We start from the raw sequence: 24,535 nt of genomic DNA on the forward strand, positions 1-24,535 counted from the left end.
CTAACTCCACCCAGTCAGTGTTGGAGCGGGCTCTGGAGTCGAGGCACTGTTTCCTGCTCTTTGCAATATATGACTGGGCAATCACCAGACTGCAAAGGCATGACAGATGTGCGTGGCCTTTGGAGTCAGTGTCTGTCCACTCCAGAGAGACCACAGTCTAAGGAAGCTCTTCTCACCCCTCAGTCCTCAGGCTCTATGCAGCACCTGTATGCCAAGCACTCTTAGACCTGCCTTTGTAAACCTGACTTCTGCCTGAAGTCCATACCGTGCATCCTGCTGCCAACTCTGGGTCACTAACCAGCACTGTTTATGTAACGTGCGAAAAACCGAATGTTCAGCATGCCCCTGCTTTTCCTTATCTTTGGCTCAGAGTTCATCCATTCACTCAGTAATCAATGATTACTTGCAACAAAACATCACATACTCTCTTATTAATATGCACAATTATTGTGGGTTTACATACCAGCCAGCACAATAAATTTAGTTAGGAATATAGAGCTTTCAGAATTATTATTATTATAGTACTGGGAGGGAAAAAGGGTAAAGGACCACTGCGAGGTATGATGGCTCAGTGGGTTAAAGGTGCTTACAACCAAACCTAATGACCTCAGCTTGACTCCAGAAATCCCACGCAGCAGGAGAGGAGTGACTCCCAAAAGTTGTCTTCTGACCTTTGACCTTCACATATGTGTGTGTATATATATTATATTTATATTATATAATATATTATATTAATATAGTCTATATATATATAAACATGAATAAATGTAATTTCTTAAGGGGGGAAAAGAAAGAAGCAGAATGAGGAACTTTCTCTCTAACTTTGTTTTGATACATACTACATAGGCCAGGCAGACTTTTGAACCCACGGCCGTCCTCCTGCCTCAGCCTTCAAGAACAGGATCACAGGTGAGCACCATGACGTTGGGCAAGAATGAACAATGTTCTTTCTTTGTCTCTTTCTTTCTTTCTTTCTTCCTTTTTTTCTATTTTTTTTTTTCTGAGACAGTTTCTCTGTGTGGCCTTGACTGTCCTAGAACACACTCCATACATCAGGCTGGCTTTGAACTCAGAGATTGCCTGCAGCCTCTTGTCTCCCAAATGCTGGGATTAAAGGTGTGTACCTCCACTGCCCAGTTTGGGAATGAAGAACGTTGAGAAGAAGTTTGATGGTACCTGTGACTGGTTTTCTCTTTTTATTTCTTTTTATTCGCAAGTATGTCTCTGAATATATGCCACATGTACATGGGTGCCCATGGAAGCCAGGAGACGGTGTTGGATCCACTGGACCTGAGTTACAGGTGGTTGTGAGCCATCTGATGTGAGTGCTAGGAGCTGAACTTGGGTCCTTTGTAAGAGCAGTGAGTGCTCTTAACCACCGAACCATCTCTCCAGACCTGATTCCGTTTTCTTAAGCAATGCTTTTAGGCTTATTTTGCCTTTACTATGAAAGCTTAGGAGTTCTAGTTTCTGGAGCCGTTACTTATGGTGTGAGATTAGAGGACAGAAAGCTCACAATCGTGACACTCAGGACAGGGCCACAAGAGGGGCTAGGAAAACCCCACCCCAGGTATTAAGGACAAGATGAAGCTTCCCCTGGTGGGCTTCTGAGGTAGCAGGTTTAAGATAGAGCCAGCAGAGCTGCCACCTCCTCCACGAGGGACAAACCCACTGGTGAAGGCACTCTGGCAGAGTTCTAGACATACCACCCTTAAAACATGGCCTAGGTCACAAGGTTTCTCTCTGTACTTTAAATATAGTCTTCATGCACCCACTCTGCTGGGCTCGGCAGGAAATCTCTCAGCTGTTCACACAGGGGCCTTACATCATCCCCCAACATGCACTTGGACCAGGAATGTATAGCCCACATGTGCTTCAGAGGCTGTCTGCTGTGACTCCCAAGGAGTCAAGTCCCTACTTCCAGCCCCAGGACCTCTTCTGCCATTAACCTGCCAGATTTTCAGACAATACATTTTGTAAACAGTTAAGCATAAAGAATTATTTTTTAAATGATACTCATCAATCACTTTTTTTGAAATATGTTTGTTCACTCCTTCTCAAAACAAAGCTGTCAGGCTGGAGAGATGGCTCAGAGGTTAAGAGCACTGGCTGTTATTCCAAAGGTCCTGAGTTGAATTCCCAGCAACTACATGGTGACTCATAACCATCTATAATGAGAGCTGTGCCCGTATAAATAATAAATAAATCTTTAAATAAACAAACAAACAAACAAAAACCCCAAAACAAAGTTGTCATTTGTCAGTGGCCCTTCCTCTTCCTGTTTGTCATCCTCATCTTCCTGTGGCTTTTAACCTGGGCCAGTCACTGGACTATGGGTGGGTGAGGAGGCAGGTGAGAGGGACAGATCTTTTTATGCTGTTGTAACACACACAGAGGGAAAGACCGGTCACAACACACTACATGATGATATCTCCGAATTTGAGGCCCACAAACTCTAGCCAAGAATACGTAATGTGCCTAGCACCCCAGAAAGGCTTGGGCAGCTCATGCTTTAGTGTCCAGTGCTCAAACTCTGTGGAGGAGGAAACTGGGCAGGAGAAAGGGTTAGCCAGTGGGGGAGACCAAGAGCAATGGGGACCTCACAGGCCTTGGCTAGAACCCTGTAACAAGCTGAAGATCTTATCACCTCTTGGGGCTTTTGACCTTGAACTTGATAGGAAAATCCTACAGCAGTCAGGGCTCTTTTCCTCAGAGCTAAACATACAAGCCTGCCTAGGAGATGAAGCTGAAGAAGATTCCAGAAGACGACAGTGCACTTGCAGTCACAGTGGACAGTTCCGTGACAAGGCACATGTGGCAAAGCGGCTGCAGCTACTCTCCACGCCCAGTTCTCGCAAGATCTTCCACAGCTTATCTCCGTGACAACCTGCCGGCAGGGAATTCTGGAAAACGCAGTCAGTCTTGCCCCATGGACACCTGAGCACTGGGTTTCCAGCTGGGTTTCTACGCATCAGAACACAGGAGGCATTCCGGCTTCCCAGCTTTTACCAACACGAAGCTGTCACTAGGAAGTTCTGTTAACTGAAAGGCTGATGCGAACCTCACTACTACCTCCACCTGGGTCCCTGGAAGACCAATTCTCCTGGCTCTTTGGTCCTAAGAGGAACACAACATGCTCTTGTTGTCTCTCCTTCCTTCCTTTCGGTGCTACAGATGGCACCCAGGACCTCACACTTACCCCTGCACTCCCTACCTGCTGTGTCTCTCAGTTAATGCAGCCACAGCCCCTCGGTAGTCCTCAGCACGGCACTTGCGTGTCCCCCATGACTGAGCCCTGGTGTCCTTTGGTGCTAAGTGGATTAGGAGCAAGGAGTAGAATGCCATCAAGACTGTGGCAAATGACTCCCGCATTTTCACTGCTAAGCTGCTAAATGAAGCAGCTCTTTCTTGCAGGCACAAACTAATTAAGTGATTATGTACAGCAAAGTGGTCAGCGCACACTGAACTGCTGCAAAACAGCAACGGAGCTGGTGGGGGCTTGCGCTGCAGGCTCGCAGGTAGCTGAGCTGCAGGTGCTGAGTCCTCAAAGACAGCTGGAAGAGGAGCCACTGTGGAGGACCACAGAACAGGAAGCAGGAAAGAGCAGGGCTGGGCAGCACTCAGGCTCAAGTTCCAGTACTGACAGGAGTTTGTCACGTGACCTTGGGCAGGTCAGGTAGCTTCTCTATGTCCCAATCAGTCCTGGATGAAGCCAGCTTTGTTGGGTCAATGACAACATCAGCTGAGACAATGGGTCGGAAACTGTGCAGGAAGAAGAGCCGTGGTGGGAAGCCATGTCCATGCAACATTTACACGCTGTTGGTTCAAAAGTAGGATCTCAGGCTTCCAGGCAAGTGCCTTTACCCACTGAGCCATCTCCCCAGCCCTGGGAAGGACTTTTCCAGTGAGGGCTGTTGAAGGATGAGACTGGCATAATAAAAATAAAGCCTTTGTGGGTCTGGAGCCATGGCTCTGCAGCTAAGAGCGCTTGCTGCTCTAGCCGAGAACCCAAGATTGGTTGCCAGTACCCATAAGTGGTGGCTCACAATCATCTATAGCTCCAGTTTTAGGGGATCTGATGATGCCTTCTTTTGACCTTGGCAGGCACCAGGTACCCAAAACATAGTATCCAAACATACATACACACAGGCAAAACATTCAGACATATGAAATAAATCTGAACAAGTTTTAAAAGAAGGCCTTTGGGATAGACTTGCAACTCTTTGTCTCTCTGTCTTTCACTCTGTCTCTGTCTCTGTCTCTCTCCCTCCTCTCTCTCTCTCTCTCTCTCTCTCTCTCTCTCTCTCTCTCCCTCCCTCCCCTGTTCTGGTCCTGCTGTTGCCCATCTCCTCTCTGTTACAGCAGACAGCAAGCAGAACAGTGGAGTCACCCACTCTGAATGCTTTCTGCCGAGAATCCTTCTGAGACCCACAACAGTAAGTCTCTCATGGACCTGCCAGAAATAGACAGGAAGCCTCGTGAGGATGGGCACTGGATCTTCATCCTTTTCATCTGCAGGAAGTTTGTTGGATGTGGGGCTTAAGCCCCAGGTTGTAGTTACAGCTTTGCCCCTCGAATGCCACTTTGCCCATCCTGAGCCTCAAACGCCTCCTCTGGTCCCTAGGACTGCATGCAGTACAACTGAGTCAGGGTGTGTGTAGTCACTTCTAGGCTCCCAAGTGCTGAGCACTTTTGAAATGCTGCATATTGGCTGGCTTTCTTGTCAAGGGCAGGGAGGCAGCGAGTGGAAGGCCCAGGCTAAGATTCCCACGAAGACACACTCCATGGTGGAGATGAGGTGATCACAGGTCCCCAGGACAGTGCAGAGTGGCAGCACTCGCTTCCTCGCTACCCGCCTCGGTAAGTCTGCACAGTGCCTGCCAGTCTGGTCCCTTGTTTATGGCTTCCATTTGTCTATCCAACATACGTTTACTGAGTACCTACTATGAGATCTTAGTGATGGCAAAACCAGACCAAGCCTGCCTTCCCATAATCTAGCCCGTTCATTTTCTACATAGGCATGGGCTCAGACATGCATGTTGAAGAGGGGACAGCTGGTAGGTTCCAGGCAGCTCACTGAAAGCTCCACATGTTGCATTTTTGTGGGATTCTAGATTTCAACTGAAAAAAAATATTAGCAAGTTCAGGTGGTCCCTGGAAAGAAGTATCAGAAAGGGTGAAACGCTGCCCTTCCCCTCTGAGGCCCTTTCTGTGAGTCACCTCAGGTTTTCAGGGCCTCGTTCATCATCACCCAACTCCCTCCTGAACCGTCCACCCATCTTACTAAAACCTCGGTGGTGGATCTTCACCTAATGGGGATGAAGGCCTTAAAGGGACCATGCATGAGCCAGAAGGAGGGTCATTTCAGAGGGACACTAAAACCACAGCCTTCGGAGAGCCACTCCCTGTAGCCTGGCATTTGCAAGGGCAAGAGAGGCAAGAGGAACCAGGTTCTGTCCCCTAACAAATATCACTGCTAAGGATGAGTGAAGGTCCAAAGGGGTGTAGCAGGGAGCAGGGAGAAGGCCTGCGTGGGTCCAGTTTTGATTTAGGGGAGGTGGCAGTGCAGACTAAAGAAATAGCCACCTAATGCGTTCTAAGGAGCAGAGATGTTTATGGCAGCCACAGCTCAGAGAAGCTTCATGCACACGCTTCTTTCTACGCTGCTGACCCTGGTAGCAGACAAAGCCCATGGGGAGCTTCCAGGCGAGCTTCTAACTCCTCTCAATGAGAGAACAGAGATGCATCTTATTCTATGATGACACTCCCAAAGCCAAAAGTCTTGAAAAACAGGTCATGAGATCACCATATGGACTCCATTAAAACAAAAACAAAAAAACAAAACAAAAACAAAAACGACTTGGGGAAATAAAAAGCAAAGGTACCACACTAATACAGACAAAGGTACAGACACCTTCATAAGCCACACAACCAAAGGGACAGATCTGGGACAGTCCCCTTCGGCCAGAGTGTGTTGGCTAGGACACTAGGAGCTAGCTGCTCCCTGTGAAGGAGCCATTTGCGGTCTTCAGAATTCACGTTGCTTCAGGCATTGCCACCATAGACACTGAGCCCCTCTTCTCTTCTTTTTTACACACCTTGGCTTGGTATATTTGGTTTTGAGACAGTCTCCCATTGTAGTTCACACTGGCCTGGAACTCTCACAAGTCCTCCTCCTTCAGCCGCTGGGATTAGAGGCGTGACACCACCACGCACAGCCTTTACAGTTCCGCCCATCTACTTCTTTCCTTACAAATCGATCTATTAAAGACTGTGCTACCGAACCTGTAGTTTCCAATATGGCCATGTGCACTCAATTTTAATGGTAATATCAGCTGAAAATCATTGTTTCCCAGCCAGGTTCTATTTAAAAAATACTTTTTAAATGCATTTATTGTATGTACATTGGTGTTTTGCCTTTATGTATGTCTGTATAGGGCTGTCAGATCCTGAAGTTACAGACAGTTGTGAGCTGCCAGCCAATGCTCTTTTTTAATTAATTAATTTTATTCACTTTACATCCCCATTGCAGCCCCCTCCCTCCCTCCCTCCCTCCCTCCTCTTGGTCCCACCTCTTAGCCGATAAGCCATCTCTCCAGGCCTGCCAGCCACGTTCTTCAGGGTAAGATAACCAGCGGTCATCGTTTTCTCATGATTGTGTGGACCAAGGGATCCTTCACCATAGAGGTAAGACAGGGAAGAAAGCAGGGTCAGGGGATCCTCTGTGGAACAAGAGGTGTGTGTGTGTGTGTGTGTGTGTGTGTGTGTGTGTGTGTGTGTGTGTGTGTGTGTGTGTGTGTGTCTGTTATACTTTCTGCAATTGGAAGTGGCCAGGGAAATACATCTACACAAAGTCTTCCAATACAGTCTGCTCCAGTAGGAAGCACACCTGTAATGGGTGTTGGCTCCCATGATCCTCCAGGGTCCACAGTTGTATATATTAGGTTTCATCAAACACGATTACATAATAAGGAAGCTGATGCAGCAAAAGCCTACAGAATCTAAACCACTACCCAGGCTCACCAAATGTGCGGAATATAAATTCTAGATGAATGGGAGATTAAATCTGGACATTTACTTAGGGTTTTGAGTAAGGAAAGCAAGTGTTAAGATTTTTTTTTTTCCTTTCTCTAATCTCAGCGGGCAGTCCCACAAATACAATTACCAGCACTTTTGAAAGGTCTTATCAAATACCGACTTAATAAAAAGCCCATCTACTTAATGGTGACCTCTAGACACCCCTAATAAGTCCACAGCCCTAAATTATATACTACTAAGCCACGGCATCCACACAGTGAACAAAATAAGTGAGTTGTTCTAGGGGTCTGTCCTAGGAGGCAGAGCTCTTACCATTGAAAATTGAGCGTGTTTGGGGTGGACTTGCAGAGGGGGACAAAGAGTTCCCAAACGGGAATTTGATGAAAAAAGATGCAATTATCAAGGTGCTTTTCAAATTCAATAGGCTACTGAAATTATCTTCAAATATTTATTACAGGATTAGTGGTGCCACCAAAGAAGAACCTTGTGTGTGTAGGCAGAAGTTAGGCTTAACTGGTCACTGGCCAGGGCCCTGCTCTTATTTCCTTCCTTGGTTCTCCCAAGGACTGTGTTTGTAAGAGAAACCTGGCTTGCAAGGCCTCCTGCCAGCTCACAGTGGAGAAAGGGTGTGGGCAGGTGGCACAAGAAGAGAGAAAGCACTAAATGCAAATTTGACAGGCAGACGATTTCTTTCCTGAGCTCTGGAGTTTTAAAAATCTACTTGCAAGACTGAGTTCCTGCTCTAAGAGCGTAGATGGTAAAAGATATCCAATCCTGACTTTATAATGCTCTAGGGTACAGCCCAATGATTACAATGTGTGCGTTTAAAATTCTCAAAGCCAAATTAATCTCAATTCCCGTTCACTGAAAGGGCGAATATCACTCAAAAGCTCCCTCGCCTTAGCTGTTGTCCTGGTGCGCCATCTGAAAGCTGTAGCAAGCACTTCCTGGAGTCTCTTCCTCGGCCTGGGCTGGGTAAGGCTGCGACCCAGGCAGTTCTTGTCAAAGCTCTTCTCTCTCCCTTCTAGGGGCAGTCTCTAACTCACTAGGAATTCCAGAATTCTCTGAGCTCTTTTCCTCTCCCTGCCCCCTTGCCAGGCCTTCTCCAAGGCTCTCTCGGATCCTGTCTCTGAGCCCAGCAGTGATGCCTGCAGGCAATCCAGAGCTTATCAGGGGAATAAACCTATTATGACTTCTATCAGCTCACTTCTCCCGCCTGGCGAGCTGGGCTAAGTGTGCTGCATGCAGTAAGGCGTTTAATCCTCGCTCGAACTCTCCGGAAAAGCATGACATACTCATTTTCCACCCATAAGAAGGCTTAAGCTCAAGTAGAAGCACAGTTAGCCAAGGTGAGCTGAGCAGGGAACCCAGCTGCAAATCTGGTTCAGGAAGTTCTGAGAGACCACTTGCTTCTACCTGAAGCTGGAGGTTTGGCCTCCTGTTTCTGAGCAGCGCAAGGACTCTAGAGTGCTGTTCCTTCAGTAGAGACTAGGAGGACCAGTCAGGGGTTACACCCCAATGCTGCTGCCCCACCAGCAGCAGTCCCTGATCTGCTGGGCTTGGGCCTATACTATCCTGGGAGGTGCTGGGTCTTCCTACTGACTGATGGGACAGGGGCATCGGTACACTTCCTTGTCAGTCTGTGAGCATCAGTCCAAAGGCAATGGCCTCATCTGCTGACAAGACCAGGGCTGTCAAGGATAGTCCTTGATTGGGAGATGCTCTTGAGCCATCCCTGCTGAGGAGTATTCCAACTTGCTTAAAAGCCTCTCTGAAGACTGCCTCTTTTTTTCAGTTCAGGCTTGGGCCCAGCAGTGCAAGGCTACTGGGCTATGGGTCACTGGCCTGGAAAAAGATTAATGTTGCTCTCAGGGAGGAATAGTGGGTTGTGAAGCAAGAACATCCCACATGCTTGGTGCCTTCAGCATGCTCCTGTGTCCTTCCCTTCTTCTCAACCAAGTGCAGATATCCCTAGAAATCCCTAACAAACAGTTAAGGTTGCTTGGTCTTGAGTGTTTAGACTCCAACATTATGAGCTAAATAAACCTGTTTTCCTTACAAGGTACCAAGACCCAGGTATTCTGTTATAACTATAGGCAAAGGGTGAAGACACCCATCAATCCACATTTTATACTACCAGTCATGAAAATAAAATATCTGCAGGGCTTTTCCTTTAGTCTGTTCTTACCTTTTTTCCCCTCCTGGACCTACTACAACCAACCATATTTGGAGCCAAGAGACTTCATGTATTTGTCATGTGCTTTTTTATTCAGAGTCACCTGTGAGATGGCAGGTGTAGGGGCCATGTATGCCCAGCCACGTATTCTCAAGACCCCCCACAAAGACTCAGTAGACCAGGTGCTTGGTTGTCCACGTAGGTAGAGTGGGCAATCAAAAGGGCCGGAACTTCAGCCAGAGAAAGAGAGAGAGAGAGAAAGAGAGAGAGAGAGAGAGAGAGAGAGAGAGAGAGAGAGAGAGAGAGAAGTGTGTGTGTGGTGGTGGTGGGGCGTGGGGAAGGGAATGTGTGTAGGTATTCACACATGACTTACCCCAGGAGGGTGGCAGCGGTAGAGAGTGGGATGTGAAGAGGAAAAACAAAAGCAAAACCATAGATATTATGAGCATGTGTGACAGGGTCTCATACCACACCTACAGGCAGCAATCTTACCAGAACGCAGGGAGTTAAAAATGAAACCAGTTTTGAAACTGAAACCAATTATCCATGGCAATGTATTAAATAAGGAGGGTTTCTAGGCCTTATTAAAGTGAATGTTTAGTGCATTTTCTCAGCCTCAGACATCCACTTCTTCACTTGTCAGCACCTGCTGGCAGCAGCTGGAGGAACTGCACCAATTTTGCTGTATGTGCAAATCAATTTGGTTTCTCCCCCAAAGACAAAAATCGGTAAAGTGATTAAGCTATAACGAAGGCATGTCATTGACAGCGCAGACATGAAGAGGCTGAGGAGGAGTAGTGGCCCTGAGGTCACCAGTGACTTCTTTCTGCCTAGGTTAAGTGATTTTCACGAGGATTTTTCGTGCCAGTCCCATCAGTGTGGGGCACAAGATAGGGTCAATGAGTGCCCCCGTCTCCAAGTCTCTGGCTCTTTGGCTTCCTTCTCACTTGCACCAGCTCCATAACTGTTAATATATGCACTCATCCGCTGGCTCCATAACTGTTAATATGTGCACTCATCCGCTGGCCTATCCATCCATCAGTCCACCCACCCACCCACCCAGTCATCCATTTATCCATCTACTCACCCACTTATCCACCTATCCGCCAGCCAACCCTCTATCCATCCATCCATCCATCCATCCACCTAATTGCTCCATCCGTCTATCCATCCATTGAACCAGAATCTATCCATCCACCATCCATCTAATAGATATTTGAGAAGAACTCAATGTACAGGCACCTAGAGAGTAACAGAGTATATTTATATCTGGTTTTAGAGTCAAAAATGCTTTTGTATACATTATTTCATGAAATTATCACAATGACCATACAAGGTGGCTGTTAGTATCACAGGTTGACAGGCGAGGGACACAGATTCTGAAGGACTTATAACTTACTAAAACAACATAGCCAGCAGGTGTCAGAGTCTGGACATAAATTCAGGGTTTCATTCCGTTAAAAATTGGTAATAGCGCGCTTCTAGAAACTGGTCTGTGTAATTTTTCTATTTGTCTTGTTTGCTGTTACTAACTAAATGCCATGATCCAATCAACACATATAGGCTCTAAGGGGTATAAACACCAAGTTTCTGCCCTAACAGAACTTGTGTTGTAGTTAGGGAAACAGACATTAAAACATATGTTCACACAATAAATATTTGTTTTCAACACATGAGGGAATACTCATCTAGATGTGAAAATTAGGGACGTTTCCAAGAGGAAGTAATCATTAAGATGTATTCCGAAGGATGAGTCAGAGTTTGAGGAAGGGAGGATGAAAGAAAACCACCGTTAGGGAGGGGAGAGCATATGCAAAGGCCCTATGGCAGGAGGACCCAGTGTGAGGAGAATTTCAGGCCGGGTGCTCTGGCATGTGGAAGGGAGCCTGGCCCAGGCTGTGCTTCAGACCACACAGCCATGATAACGGTTTTCAGTTTCAGCTTAAGAGCAAGGGGAAGCCACAAGTCACGGGAATGACACGATCAACTCTGATTTGGATTCTGATTTTGGTGTGCAGAGGACGGGTTGTAGAGGAGCAAGAGTGGAGGCAGGGAAAACAGCTGGAAGGCGTTGGCAGTTGTCCGGGTGAGGCGTGATGACAGCTTGGACGTGCGTGGTGGCGGTGGGAATGGAGAGAAGAGCCCCAATAGGTGCCCCCTGTTCTGCTCAAGCCCACTTCCTCTCCAGACCCTGTCACCACAGTGTGCTCACGAATTCGCAGTACATGGAAGCTTGTCCACAATTCGGGGCTCTCTGCTGGAGTGTCCTCTTCCAGGAAGCCTTCCGCAGACAAAGCCAGTCCCTGGGCGATCTTTCGGAAGTTGTCTTCTGCACTGCGCATGCTCACACCTGACGCTGTTCTAGGGGCTGGCGGCTCTCTGCTCCACTCCAGGAGATGCTTGCATTTCTCTTGCTGTCTTGCTTTCTCCCTTTGGAAAGTAAATGCTTTGTTGGCATTTGCTGAATGGTATCAACAGGACGCCTCTGGAAATTACATTTGTCAATGATTGCTCATGCCAACTGTCTTCCCCCACCACATTAAACACTGGCCGCTTACATCTGCCTTCATGATCAAGTTCTAGCAAAACGCATGTCCTAGTTTCCCCATTATTTCCTCTCAGCTCGTTTCCATATATTATTTTTTAAGCAGAAAGCCATTCCAGGGAGAAAGGAGTAGGGTGGGGAGGGGGCAGGAGTGTAATTAAACAGGGGCGGTCTGACTGGAATTCCTATACCTTTTAATGGGGTATTTGATTAATCCTTTCCACAGACCCCATTATTCATGCTGTGATGAAATCTCATTTTATAGCTCTTAATACATGGACCCAATTTATCCACATCACATTGTATTCTAATACTTGTCACCCAAGTTATTAGCTATCTCCTTCTCAGTGTAAAACCATCAGCAAGTTTGATTAGCTTATTCCCTAGGGATGATAGGGAGATAAGAGAGACACAGAAAAGCATGGGCACGGATGGCTATGTCCTCAGAGCATTGCTACCCAGCACCCTTTGAAGAGGCCAGGGTGACCACAGTGGACCTCCCCACCTTCCCACCATGGTAAAAGCTCTCAGTAGAACCCAGGGACCTTGGTTGCAAAGGGTTAACTGCAGGTCCCCCTGGAGCCCAGTCAACCTCCTAAACAGGACCAGTCTTGGGTCTTCCTCATAGCCTCCTCCCCAGGCCAGAATGCCCTCTTATTTACTCCAGGGCAAGTCTTGTGCCAGAGTTCCGACCCTCCTGAGCACTGGAGGGCAGGCTTGATGTTGGCTGCTGCTCTTGCCGGGCAGAGCTGGTTCTCTCAGCAGCTTCCCCCTTCCTCCTCTCAGGAATAAATCACAACTGGATGCAAGAGTCTCATCCATCGTTGGGGAGATGCCCTTGCCCTTGTGACACAGAGCTTCACTCCCCATCCCCCACCATATGAGTGTGTATACCCGCATGCTGTACTTACAGAATCACTTCTAACAAACACAAAAGCAAAGTGGCACTGTCTCAGCCCCAAGGCTCCCTCTCCGCCCTAGGGAAAGTCAACTGCTTTGTTATGAACAGCTCTGTGGATGTTAGCTATCCATGCCGAGCCACTCACAGGCACCCTTTGCAAACTTTGTATATTTTGTAAAAGGCAGGAAAAGTGGCCAGCCCCTGTCTGAGGAACTCCAGCAGCCAAGTCCCTCCCTCAGACCTCTCTGTCATAGCAGTGTTTCCAGCCACTGTAACTGTCACAAGGCTCATCTCCAGGCCCTCAATAGGACCCTTCCTGGATTGTTGCTAATTTTAGGTGAAAAGTCTGAACAAAACCCCACCAATCCCTGAACTCCCTAAACTCAGGACTTGAAATCCCATTAATCCTCACCCTGGAAATCTCTGCCCTAAAAATCCACCCCCGAAGAAATCCTATACAAAGGTGGTCTTTGCTCAGTTCCCTGCTATCCTTTCCTGGGGGCAGGGGCACCCAACCCTGGATTTGTCCCTCTACACTTTGAGTCCTCCAATAAATCTCTCTGCTTGATGTGACTCTGTCATTGGAAAAAACGAAGAAGCAATGAAGAGAAGAAGGGAACAAGCGAAGATGTGGAGCAGAGCTGAGGCCCCTGGGCTCCTGAGCCTCCTGGGCTCCTGAGCTCATCTGGGGATACCTTCCACTGGGAGCTGCACCACCTCCGCTGAGGAGGCCTCCTCTCAGAGCTGTGTGGTCCCTGGGCCCCCCAAGTCCCAGGACATCCTTCCATCCAAGCAGAAAGGCCAGCAGTGGAGAACCTTGGTGAACTGAGAACAAGGAATTGAGGCTTCCAGGCAATAGCCAGGCAAGTGAGCCATCAAGGAAACAGGTCCCCAACTGGTCACATCTTCAGGCGGATAGCTTGTAACCTCATGAGAGACGTGGAGCCAGAACTACCTAACTATCTAACCCACAGAAGTGTTCAAGACTATACATTTTCATCACTCATCACTGTTGAATGTTGGGAATATCTGTTATACAGCAGCTTGTTACTCATACACACTGTCCACCTCAGGGCGAGGTCCCCAGTGAGTTCCTTCTTAGGTTCTACATCATCTCCTTTATGTCCAGGAAGCCCGATCCTTGGAATACTCTCGACTGACCTGTCCCTGGCCTCTCTAGTATGTCCACACATCCTCACAGTCTCCCAGGAGAAGAGGCTGGAGGGAGGAGGAATTCCACCTCCTTGCTTGCCATCCTGAGTGACACCTGGCATTAGGAGGATGATTTTCTGGAGAGGGCAGCCTTCTTTGGGCCACAAAACTCCCTCTTGTTTCTGAATCCTGGGGCCAAATGACATCAGTCAGGCCCAGAGCCAAATGAGAAGTTTTGCAGACAACATGTTCCCTTTAGTTATTACAGGCTCGTGTCCCGTGTCCTCTCTGCTCATGTATGTGCAACTGTCTGAGAAAGGTCACATCTCTTTTGACTTTGCAGGGAAATGCATCTGATACAGAGTGGGTGGTAGTGGTCCAAAATCAGATGGAGATGAAATTGGGCTTACATGTTGCAAGGTGTACCACTGTACTCCAGCTGACAAAGCTATGTTCTGCAAGCACAGGCTGTCATGAGGGAGGTGACACCTGGCTATCCATCTCTTATAGTACACAAGGGGCAAAATGTAGTTGGTGTTTGTTACTCCCCCACCTCGTGTGTGTGTGTGTGTGTGTGTGTGTGTGTGTGTGTGTGTGTGTGTGTTTCTTGTATCCTAGGCCAGCCTCCAACATGAAATACAGCTGAAGATGACCTTGAACTTCCGACCTTCCTGTCTCCACTTCCTGCAGTGCTGACACTGAACCCAGAGCATGCCAGGCAAATACTCTATCAACTGAGCTCACTGGTTAAAACAAAACAAAACCCAACACCACCACAAAAGTAAAAAAGAAAACCTCAACGTGCTTTTCCATTTGGTGAAATCCTCATGATTGTTTTACAAAATCTACCTCTGTTCTGAGAGACACTGACTTAGAAGACCTAGGAAAAGGAAGGCATCTGAGCAGTGACAGGTCCTCACAGCAGTGTGTCCTCAAAGCACAGTGCTAGGCATGTGCACACACTCATAGCCCAGACTCCTGGAAAGGCAAATTCAAGGTGGGGCCCAGGGATTCACTTTCACTAGCTAATTCACTAGTGTTCTGATTCTTGTCTACAGGGTGAGCAGCCTGAGGTTTAATTATTCACTCACCCATTCATTCATTCATTTATTCAGAAGACAGTGACAGAGTGCCTACTACGCCAGACACTGAGCTCCAGGGCACTGACAAGACCGGAAGGAATGCCTTCCTTTAGGTCTGCACTGTCTTTCTTCTCTTGCTTTATGACAACGCGTGCCAAGATTGGGGAAATCCCAGGATGCAAAATCAAGGGCTGGGAGTCAGAGGGAATTCTTTCCCTGGACAGGAGGCACACCAAAACTGTCCCCTACGATCGTCCTGTCAACACAAGCAGCCTTTCTAAAGTCAGAGAATGTGCTTTTCTAGCCTGCATGATGATTGTAGCACACATGAAATACATGGCTGCTTTAGGGACCGCTATGACATATGCTCATGTTCATTTTTTAATAAACCAGCTTGTTGTTCCTCTACTTTCCAGGAAGTGGGTGCTTGCCCCCTTTTTTTTTCTACAAGTCTAAATACAATCTGACAGCCAAGACGCCTGGTGTGTTTTCTATGGCGAGGCTCTCATTTACTCACTCTGCCCTTCCCCCATTCTACAAGTAGATATAGCAAACACAGACTTCATAGATAGAGACACAAGAAGCAGGACCAGAAAATTCAGAGGCAGAGGGATCATATCTATGCAAATGGCTTGCAACACACAGCCCTTGGGAGTGGGCACAAGGCTTGCCTAACTAAGCTCCTGTAACCCACATAGCCCTCCTTGACCTCTGATAAGGAATGCCTTCCCTGAGGCCTGCACTGTTTTGTCTCTTGCTTTATGACAGGGCCTGTCAAGATTTGGGGAAATCCAAGGATGCAAATCCAAGGGTTGGGAGTCACACACTGGTCACGCAGAGATTAGCAATTAGCTGAGAGGCCTTTGCATCTCCCTGAGAATAACTGGGTGCTTTTATATAACCATGGGACCCAAAGTCTGTGGGGCCTGACTGGAACACCTTTCGGCATCCTTCAAGCTTCTCTAGAGGTTGCGACTTGAGGGACCGGAAGCATGCCCGCCTAGCCCCCCCCCCCCAGCTTTCCATAATCAAGGCTTTTTTAAAACAGAAAGCCCAGCCTCTTTCTATTTTTAATTCAGGAATGCTTGTTGGCTTTTTGCTGAGACATTGATTTGATTAGTAGCATTCTGTGGAACTACAGACACGAGATGTTGAGCTCACAGGCAGGATGATTCACTTCAGGGTTCTGCAGCGAGAAACGTTACCTATCAATGGCGCACTGGAGGCTGGGAGATTCTGAGAAAGCATTTCCTGCCTGCATAGAAATGGGGCAAGCAATGAAGAAATGTGCTTATGGCTACAGTCATGAAGCCGGGGACCACCCCACGGGCACGCTCTACATAGAGGTAGAGTAGATGCCCCTGCATTTGGACATCCATATGCTATCTCATTTTTCTACCTGTGACAGGGACAATGTTGGAAGAGAATCAAAAGATGACAAATTGCTTCTGGTTTTACAGGAGCTGTTCAGGCTAGGTGCATGCCCAGGGCGGGGACAGGATTTTGTGCCAGGAGCAGACATGTCTTCCCATTATATGTCCACATTTTGGCAAACACCCTCCAGCAAATGACCAACGTCTCCTTTCACCAATGGACTACAAAATACTTGCTCTGCGAGCCCCACATGCCAACTTCCTAACAATGTGCACAGCAGAGGGCAGAGCCAGCCTACCCTGTACCAGGGGAGGACCAGAAATAAAGCAAGAGGTCTAGATGACAGGAGTTTTCTCTGCTGGAGAAAGACAGATGAAGGGGGACTCCTGTGCATGATTCCAGGGCTCAGAGAGATACGGCATCAGTCAATGGCTCTGAGAGAGAGCTGACTTGTATGAGGTAAGTAGTAAATGTCCTGGATGCTGGCCTCTGGAATCTGCTTTTGGGGGCACAGGCACCCCTAATCTTCTGTCATCCCTGAAGGCAAGAAAGAGATGAACTGGGGTGTCAGTAGGTCCATGAGAGTGGAACAGCCCTCACGCCTCTCCTCTCTAGGCGGCTGGTGGGTTGTTGGAGCCTGCTTCCCATGCCAGATACAGCCTTGCTCCTCCCTACCTCTGGAAACAACATGGAGTTTCTACTTGCATACAGCCAAAAACAAGCTAAAGTCTGCAGGGGCCGGGCAGAACACCTTGCATATTTTAAGCCTCTAGAGATGAGTTTCTACTAGTCATGTCACCTGTGTGTCAACCTCTACCACGCCTGAGGACCCCCCCACCCAGGCTGAGCCAAGGCCTCAAAATGCTCACAATGCCCCAATACCAGGCGTTCTCTTATGCTACAGTCCTAGCTGCCTACTCTGTCTTCTTGAACACCTCTATGGGTCGGGAACTATGTCAGCCCCATTTTATAGATGAGAAAACTGAGGCTTAGAGAAGCTGAAGGACTGGTAGACATCACTTAAGGAATGTCAGAGACCAAATCAAGCCTTGGCCACGTAGCTGGAGAATCAAGCTCTTCCCTAGTCCTCTGCCCGTCTCTCTAACCTAATGCCCATCACCCCCTGCAGCTGGATCCCTGAAGGACACTAGCTGACTTGGGTCCCCTCCCAGCCTCCTAGAATCCAGGGGTGCCGAGTTTCAATACAGAGCCCGTAGTGTGAAAAGACACTCATCTCCGCATTCAAGCCAGACAGCAGAATGTCATTTTGTGTTTGTTTGAGCCTTCCACCATGCAGCCAGAGACAGCCTCATAGATGGTCTCTGTTCGCTTTCTCCAGCCCAACACCCGGCCCCTCCCTTCCCACTGCCAGTCTCTGCCCGTGCTCCTGCAGCCGGCAACCGACGTTTCCCGTCTAATCTCATTATATTTTTCATCTAAAGATGCCTATTCTTCACGTGGCAGCGAGGCATATTTTTAGCGCAAGATACATGCCAAGGCAACTTCAAATTTATCATTTCTAATAATAACCTCGGAGCAGAATCCAATACCCATTCCACACGTGGACAAACAGAGGTGGGAGGCTCCGGCAAGGTCATGGAGTCCCAAACTGCCCTGGATTGCCGCCTCTTAACTTCCCATTTAACAAACTCCTCGTTTTGAGGCCCGGGAATGAGAGTGTTGTCGGCTGGAAATGTACCTGTGTTTGTGCTGGGCCTTCAGCATACTAACTAGCAGCTTAGGCTCTGCTGGCAGGGCTGTCACCGCCTAGCTCTCTGCAAACCCCTTCTCATTAGTAGCTTTACATGCACAAGGCTCTCACTTGGCGTCTTGGGCTGCATCTCTCTCTCTCTCTCATCACCCAGCATGGTGAAAGAATTTCCTCTCTGCAGAACATAACCAACTGCCTGTAGTACCCACTGAAACGAACGCTGCTTCTGATGGAATCTTCAGGCTGGGAAATGAAGGGATAGATCAGAACCTCTAAGCAGACTAGAGCTTCCTTCAGCCTCACATCACTGCAGGGCTTTTCTAATAGTCACTAGAGACAGCTCAGATGCATAAGCTGGAGACCGACTGTGTCCCTTAGTTGCATTAGAAAGTCCTGCATTAGAAACCGAATCTGAACTTTCCTAAAAGTGCGTTTGTCTCCTGGAGTGAGCACAGTGTCTTTGCTATTGTTCCCCTTTTGTTCCTGGGAACTGCAAAGAGGTGGTAATCATGGGGAAGAGACAAGGGACAGGAGTTCTAGCCCCCCCAACCACCCCCCCCCATTCTGCCAATGCTAATGGTGTGACCTCAAGTCTCTGATTTCTTTTTCTCTTAGGCCTTCAGAATCGGCAAAAGCTACCATTCCCGTGCACTTCCTCCGTTCCTCTGCAAGTCCAAATGCACAAACTGTGGGAAGGTGCTTGGGTGCACACTGCAAGATGCTGAGGCAATGTGAGGGCTCTTGAAGGTAAACACTAGACCAGCAACAGCAGCCCTGTCCCCCCAGCACACAAGTGGCTTGCTGCTGTTTTCAGAGGCACTGTTGGGAGATGGCACCAGGGAGTGTGACCATGGAAGACAGAGTCTTGTGTCACAGCATTAGAAGCAGGCAGCAGCACAGCTCATGTGTGTTCTGAAATCTTCATCTCACCATCCGGCATGGCGGCTGGCACATCATGGGCACTCAAAAACAAGCCGACAGTCGAAGACTGCAGCCTAAGGGCTTGTTTTGGTTTCTATGGGGAAGAAAGATTGCTGTCAAGAAAGGGAATGGGGCAGAGAGAGGGAGTTCCTGGAAGCCTAACTGTAGGGTGACCAGTTGAGCAGATGTGAGAGACCCGGGCAAAAGAGGGTCACTCCATATGCATTATGTGTTTGCTCAACAGCAGAGAATGAAATATCTAAACTGAGAGGAATTTGGTGGCAGTCACATGAGGCTTTGGGTTCCCGAGAGTGGATCCCCTTTACCTTACCCCTCTTTTGCTCCCATTCACTTCCCTTTTCCTGCCCGATATCCTTCTGGAATTCAACAGAATCACACTTCTTTTCTTTTTGCTGGATCAGATGATCACCCAAGATAATTCCCTGATCCCTGCGGGTGGCTTCCTGCCTTGCCTCGGCTACATCATCCCTAACAGCTCCTGGCATTCAGTGTAAAGCTGCAGCCTTTACCAGGCTTTGCACTTGGGATTGACACATGTACTTTGTGAAGTGTTTGCCAGAAACATGCATGTACCACAGCATAACCACCTGGATCAAGGTCCAACTTGGTGCACGGGGCAGCAAAGAGACAGTTGGGACCAGGCGACTGACTATATCATCAAGCAGGGAATTTCCCCTTTAAACTTGTGCAGCATCAGCCTGCCTGGGCCAACTCAATATTCATAAGTGGGAAGTGGAGATGGCATTTCTGTTTCGCCAAAAGCACTAGCTATTTATCATGGCGAACGACTGAAACAGTTGTACATACAGTGCTTTCCTCGCTGCTGTAAATTACAGTATACAGAAGATTAAACTTAAGCCTAATGCTACCCTTGAGCTTCAACAGCTGAGTCCTATAAATGGATCCCCGTTAAGAGAAGAGAGTCTTGTTCCTGGTTACTATTTTAAAATGTATCTCTATTAAAAGCTTGTCTTAAACATAAATTTACCAGGCAGCCTGCCCCAGTCTTAGGCAAGTACTTCCTCAGGGCACTGACTGGTAGAGTCCCATCAAATGACACAGAGACTTGGCCTCAGTAGAGGCAGGAGAGCAATGGATGCATAGAGACATTTAGGGTACCGGCTGAGCACTCACTCACTTGCTGCCACTGGGACCTGGGTTGGAAGGGGGCAGAGGGCATAAGGAGAGACCTTCAGAAGCACAACTGCCCCAAACCCCTGTTTCTTCTGGTGTCTGATGATCTGGGAAGCGGCAGGGAACTCTGACCTGGAGCTAACTATCGTTAACTTTCCCAGCCTTTGCTCCTTAAAAAGAGGGCTGCAGAGCAAAAGCACCATGTCACCTAAGGGAGGTATTACTACGCAGGATCTGTGTTCTAACAAGATTCTGCACAGGCTGCATGTGCATTCAGATGTGAGAAGCTAGCGTAGGTAAACAGGGGCCAGGACGGAAGAGCCCTTCTGATATTCCCTCTGGAAATCATGACAAATAACAAATACGACTATCAAAACAGGCCCCTGATAATGAACCAAAGGATTCTAAGTTGTACTCTCAGGACGCATTTTAAAAGGAACTTGAGATATAAGCTTTTATGGCCATGAATGAATGAATGTATCACTTTACACCTGAGAGATGTCACAAATAAATCAAGGTATAAAACGCAGTGAATTAGCAAAAAGCTCAGACTCACCACATTAATCACTGTGTCTCCAGCCCCTCTACTAGTGAGTAGTTTGACACTGCACTGCCAGTGTTTTGGGTTGTAATTAGCAGTTCATTCTAAGTGATAAGGTATGCAAAGGGCTCTGTGCTGTTTGAGAAGATCCAGATTCTGTGTAACTTTAATATTAGAAAAAAAAACTGTAGTTCAATGTGCATGACAAAACATAATTACTAATCACTAAATAAATAGAAAATTTGAAATAAAATCTAAAATATGGGGACAGATAAAAAGCAGGATGAACAAATACAAAATTAAAAGAAAGAAATAAGTACAAGTTTATTAAGCAATCACAATAAATGTAAATGGATAAAAGACATTATCAGATGGGCCTCTTTTAAAAGCTAGATATATATTGCTGATAGGAGAAACAATTAAAACAAAAATAATATCAAAGACTGGGTAGAGATAAACGAGGGAATTTCATATTAACCAAAAGATGGTTAGATAGCAGTGTCATTCAGATAAAATAGAACCAAAGGCAAATTAATAGGTACAAAGACACCAACCACTAGAAAGGTTTGACTCAAGGTTGTATGCATTCAACCAAACAGCCTCAAAATTGTAAAGCAAAGCCACCAGAGTTACAGGAAAGAGTGGCATTTTATAACCACCACAGGAGATTGATAACAGCTCCCTTCCCAGAAACTGTAGTGTGAGTAGGCAAAATATGGTGAGGACACACAAGATGCGAAGAAAATAATAAATACACTCAACCCTACACCCAAATGAGAGCTGTGTAAATTTTCCAGTCACACAGAAGACATTTATAGAAACTGCCCCTGCTCTTACTAATCTCTAAGGAAGTATACAATGTATTATAAACAGAGTAGCACAGTTAAATTCTTGGGCCACCACAAATTAAGCTAGACATCAAAAATAAAACAATAGTAAGCTTCTGCCTGGGCACTTTTTATGACTGAAAATAAAACCACACACTTAAGTTACCAGTTGGCAGCAGTGTGATTTTGTTCTGTGTGGTCTACTTGTTATGGGGCTAGGTTAATTTACATGGCATTTATCAGTAGCATCACAAGAAACAGGAAACTCTCAGATCATTATAGCTTCACTACTTTGACTTTGAACTAAATTCTGGCCCAAGAGGAAAGAAGGGATGTGCACAGAGGTCAGTCAGGACAACGTCCTAACAACACAAGGAGCTGTGCTTGGTACGTTTTCCAGACTGTGTCCTACTTAGCCATATTATACTCAATATGGCTCGCCGGTGCTGGTTGGACAAGCAGATTGTTTGTCCAGTCTGGCTCCTGGGGAAAGGAGTTGTTCAACTAATTGGGCACCTTACAATTAATGCCATCCTGGAATCGAGAAATACTATAGTGAGCAATGTGTATGGCTTAAAACTTCCAAAAACCAAAACAAGTGAGGGAGGCTGTTGTGGTGGTTTGAACAAGGATGGCCCCCATAGGCTCATATGTGAATGTTTGGTCATCATTAGAGAGTAGTGTTACTGGACAGGAATTAGGAGGTATGGCTTTATTGGAGTAGGTGTGGCCTTGTTGGAGGAAGTGTGTCACTGTGGGTAGTTCTTTCTCCAGCTCCATGTCTGCCTGTGTGCTGCCGTGCTTCCTGCCATGCACATACTGGTCTAAAGCTCTAAAACTGTAAGCCAGCCCCCATTAAATGCTTTCCTTTATAAAAGAGTTGCCATGGTCATGCTGTCTCCTCACAGCAACAGAACACTGACTGAGACAGCTGCCTAGGTCTACACACGGGGAAAAAATATAGGGCCAGGGGAGGGAGAGCTTGCTTGTGAAATTACTGCAAGCAGCCCAAACCAGATGCATTGCTTCTCCCTTCTAAGACACTGCCCACCTAATACAATTCCAGTGCCAGCCACAGGGAGTCGAATATTAAAAAGAACACAAGTGGTTACACAATTGCCTCATATGTACAAAGTCCTGGGTTCCATCCAGGATACACACACACACACACACACACACACACACACACACACACACACACACACACTGTGAGGAGCAGGGGAGAGAAAGGAAGACAGAATCCAAACTTTAAGTTACATTATATCAATGACAGGCCTGCAAGTTCTGTGAACAAGTGAGAACGGGTGATGAGTGGACAAAGAAGTCAGGAAGGCCCATCCAAAGCTCTCCAGGATGTGTACTGGGTGGTGAAGGTCTTGCTGGTTCTCATGGAAAGAGCAGGGTGGATCTCAGGGAGGAGCGCCCTCCTCCACTCTTGGCCTTCCCACTGCTCTTTGAGCCCCTCTCTGCACTTTCATCACCACCATCATCCACTTGAAAGAACTGCAGGCTCTTATCAACAGATTGTAGAGTCTCTCGAATGGTGAACGTCACAGTTTCTAAGAGTATGGCAGGAGGTGGGGGGGGGGGTTTGGGGTATGGGGTGTGGGGTGGGGCTAGGCTGAAGTGGCAGACTCTTAACAGAGCTCCTGTCTAGCCCCTGTCCACTTGCGTTGATAAGCTTCTATCGTATGGGCTTGGAAACAGTGCTACCACAAGGATGACCCCAGGTACCACCAGAGCTGAGAGCAAAGTGGGCCAGTGGAGTAGGGCTCAGCCAATGCAAGCATCATGCTAATTGGGATGAACACCAGAGGCCCCCTGGTTAGGAAGTTACCTTCTGTAAAAAAGGACTCCTTTCAGAAGGTTGTAAACTAAGTAGAGGTTGCCACTCACAGAAGGGCACCACTGGAGAAACTTCAGGAAGAAATAATGCAGGGGGAGGAAAGCTAAGGATCTATAACGACAACAAACAAACAAACAAACAAATAACAGTAGTCAACTTTGCTTTCAACAGCAGCCTGTAGTTCCAGTGCTGTGGGACAAAGGATACGGTTGCTTTCTCTGGAACAAAATTATGATTAATTCCACGGGAAGTGGGATTCATCAGTGAAATTGCTGACTTACTCTTTCACAGTTATTCTCCCCATTTGCATGTCCCCCTGGACCTATTTATTTCCCACGTGTCTCCTATGCAACGTTCCCCAATTTGCACTCATTTTTCAGAAGCGCCTGCCTGGGAGAGAGCATCAGGAAGGTCCCACACAAGCACGAACTCCAGAGCTGCCGTGATTGCAGGAGGCCCCACACAGTCAAATGCCCCATCAGCCTTTCCCTGGGGGGAAACAAAGGCAAGAAGCCTGCCATAGGAAATGTACTCATGCCTCATTTCAGACAAGCGGGCCTGGAAGGCTTGCTGCATCCCCGAAGCCAGCCTGCACACGCTGTCTGGTACGTAATGCTTCTGGAGGAAGCAGTCGGTGACCTTGCCAGGAGAAAACAGACTGTGGGGTGTTGCAGATCAGCTGTGAGTGAGGTTCTGACACTAGCGCGTGAGGTGACAATTGTGTAGAATCATGGCCACTATTATAAACCCTTCTGCTTATAAAGTACAGTGCACAGGGCTGGGAGGATGGAGAGCCCCACCCACTGCCAGATCCCTGGCCAAGATGAATAACAGTCTTTGCCTCACTGCACAGTCACCAGAGGAAGATAAGGACTTGCCCTCGAGAGCACATTATTAGGACAAAGATGCATTATTGGTATTGCTGCTGTTATTGCTGGACAGTATGGATGGGCACATTTAGCAAGAATGACTGATTCCAGGGTGAAGCGGATACGCTTTTGCTCGGTACTTTAAAACCCTAACGGCCGCTTTAGGTTTTTAGGAGGTAAGTCTGGCACCATGTCTGGAGGACGTGTGTCCAGCAAACTCTTGCTTTCTCTTTACTGACTTGGGCTTTCGGGGAAGGACCATCGGGAAGTGCTGCTCTGCTCATCGCTAAGGATGGGGACATTGCCAAATGGACCCTTTGAAGCAGCATTGGCAACTTCTACTTGGATTTAAATAAAGCAGTGACTGTTGCCCTAATTCAGCGCTGAGGAGCGGGGT

At 47.5% G+C, this 24,535-nt stretch overlaps 1 protein-coding gene across 12 annotated transcripts in view; it reads right to left on the reverse strand.

The window, feature by feature from the left end:
* Window positions 1-24,535, reverse strand: part of ATXN7L1 (ataxin 7 like 1) — a 225,261-nt gene that overhangs the window by 112,080 nt on the left and 88,646 nt on the right. Inside the window, exon 4 of one of the 12 annotated variants that reach the window (XM_084792908.1) lies at window positions 10,458-11,644. The exons of the other annotated variants lie outside the window; for them this stretch is intronic. Within the exon in view, the coding sequence (XP_084649034.1) occupies window positions 11,559-11,644 (86 nt within the window). The 3' untranslated portion in view covers window positions 10,458-11,558. Of the gene's footprint in view, window positions 1-10,457; window positions 11,645-24,535 lie in introns of those variants that run through there. 12 annotated transcript variants of the gene reach the window in all.

Source organism: Acomys minous (assembly GCF_964271855.1).
Source record: "Acomys minous genome assembly, chromosome: 8".
NCBI classification, from domain to species: Eukaryota; Metazoa; Chordata; class Mammalia; order Rodentia; family Muridae; genus Acomys; species Acomys minous.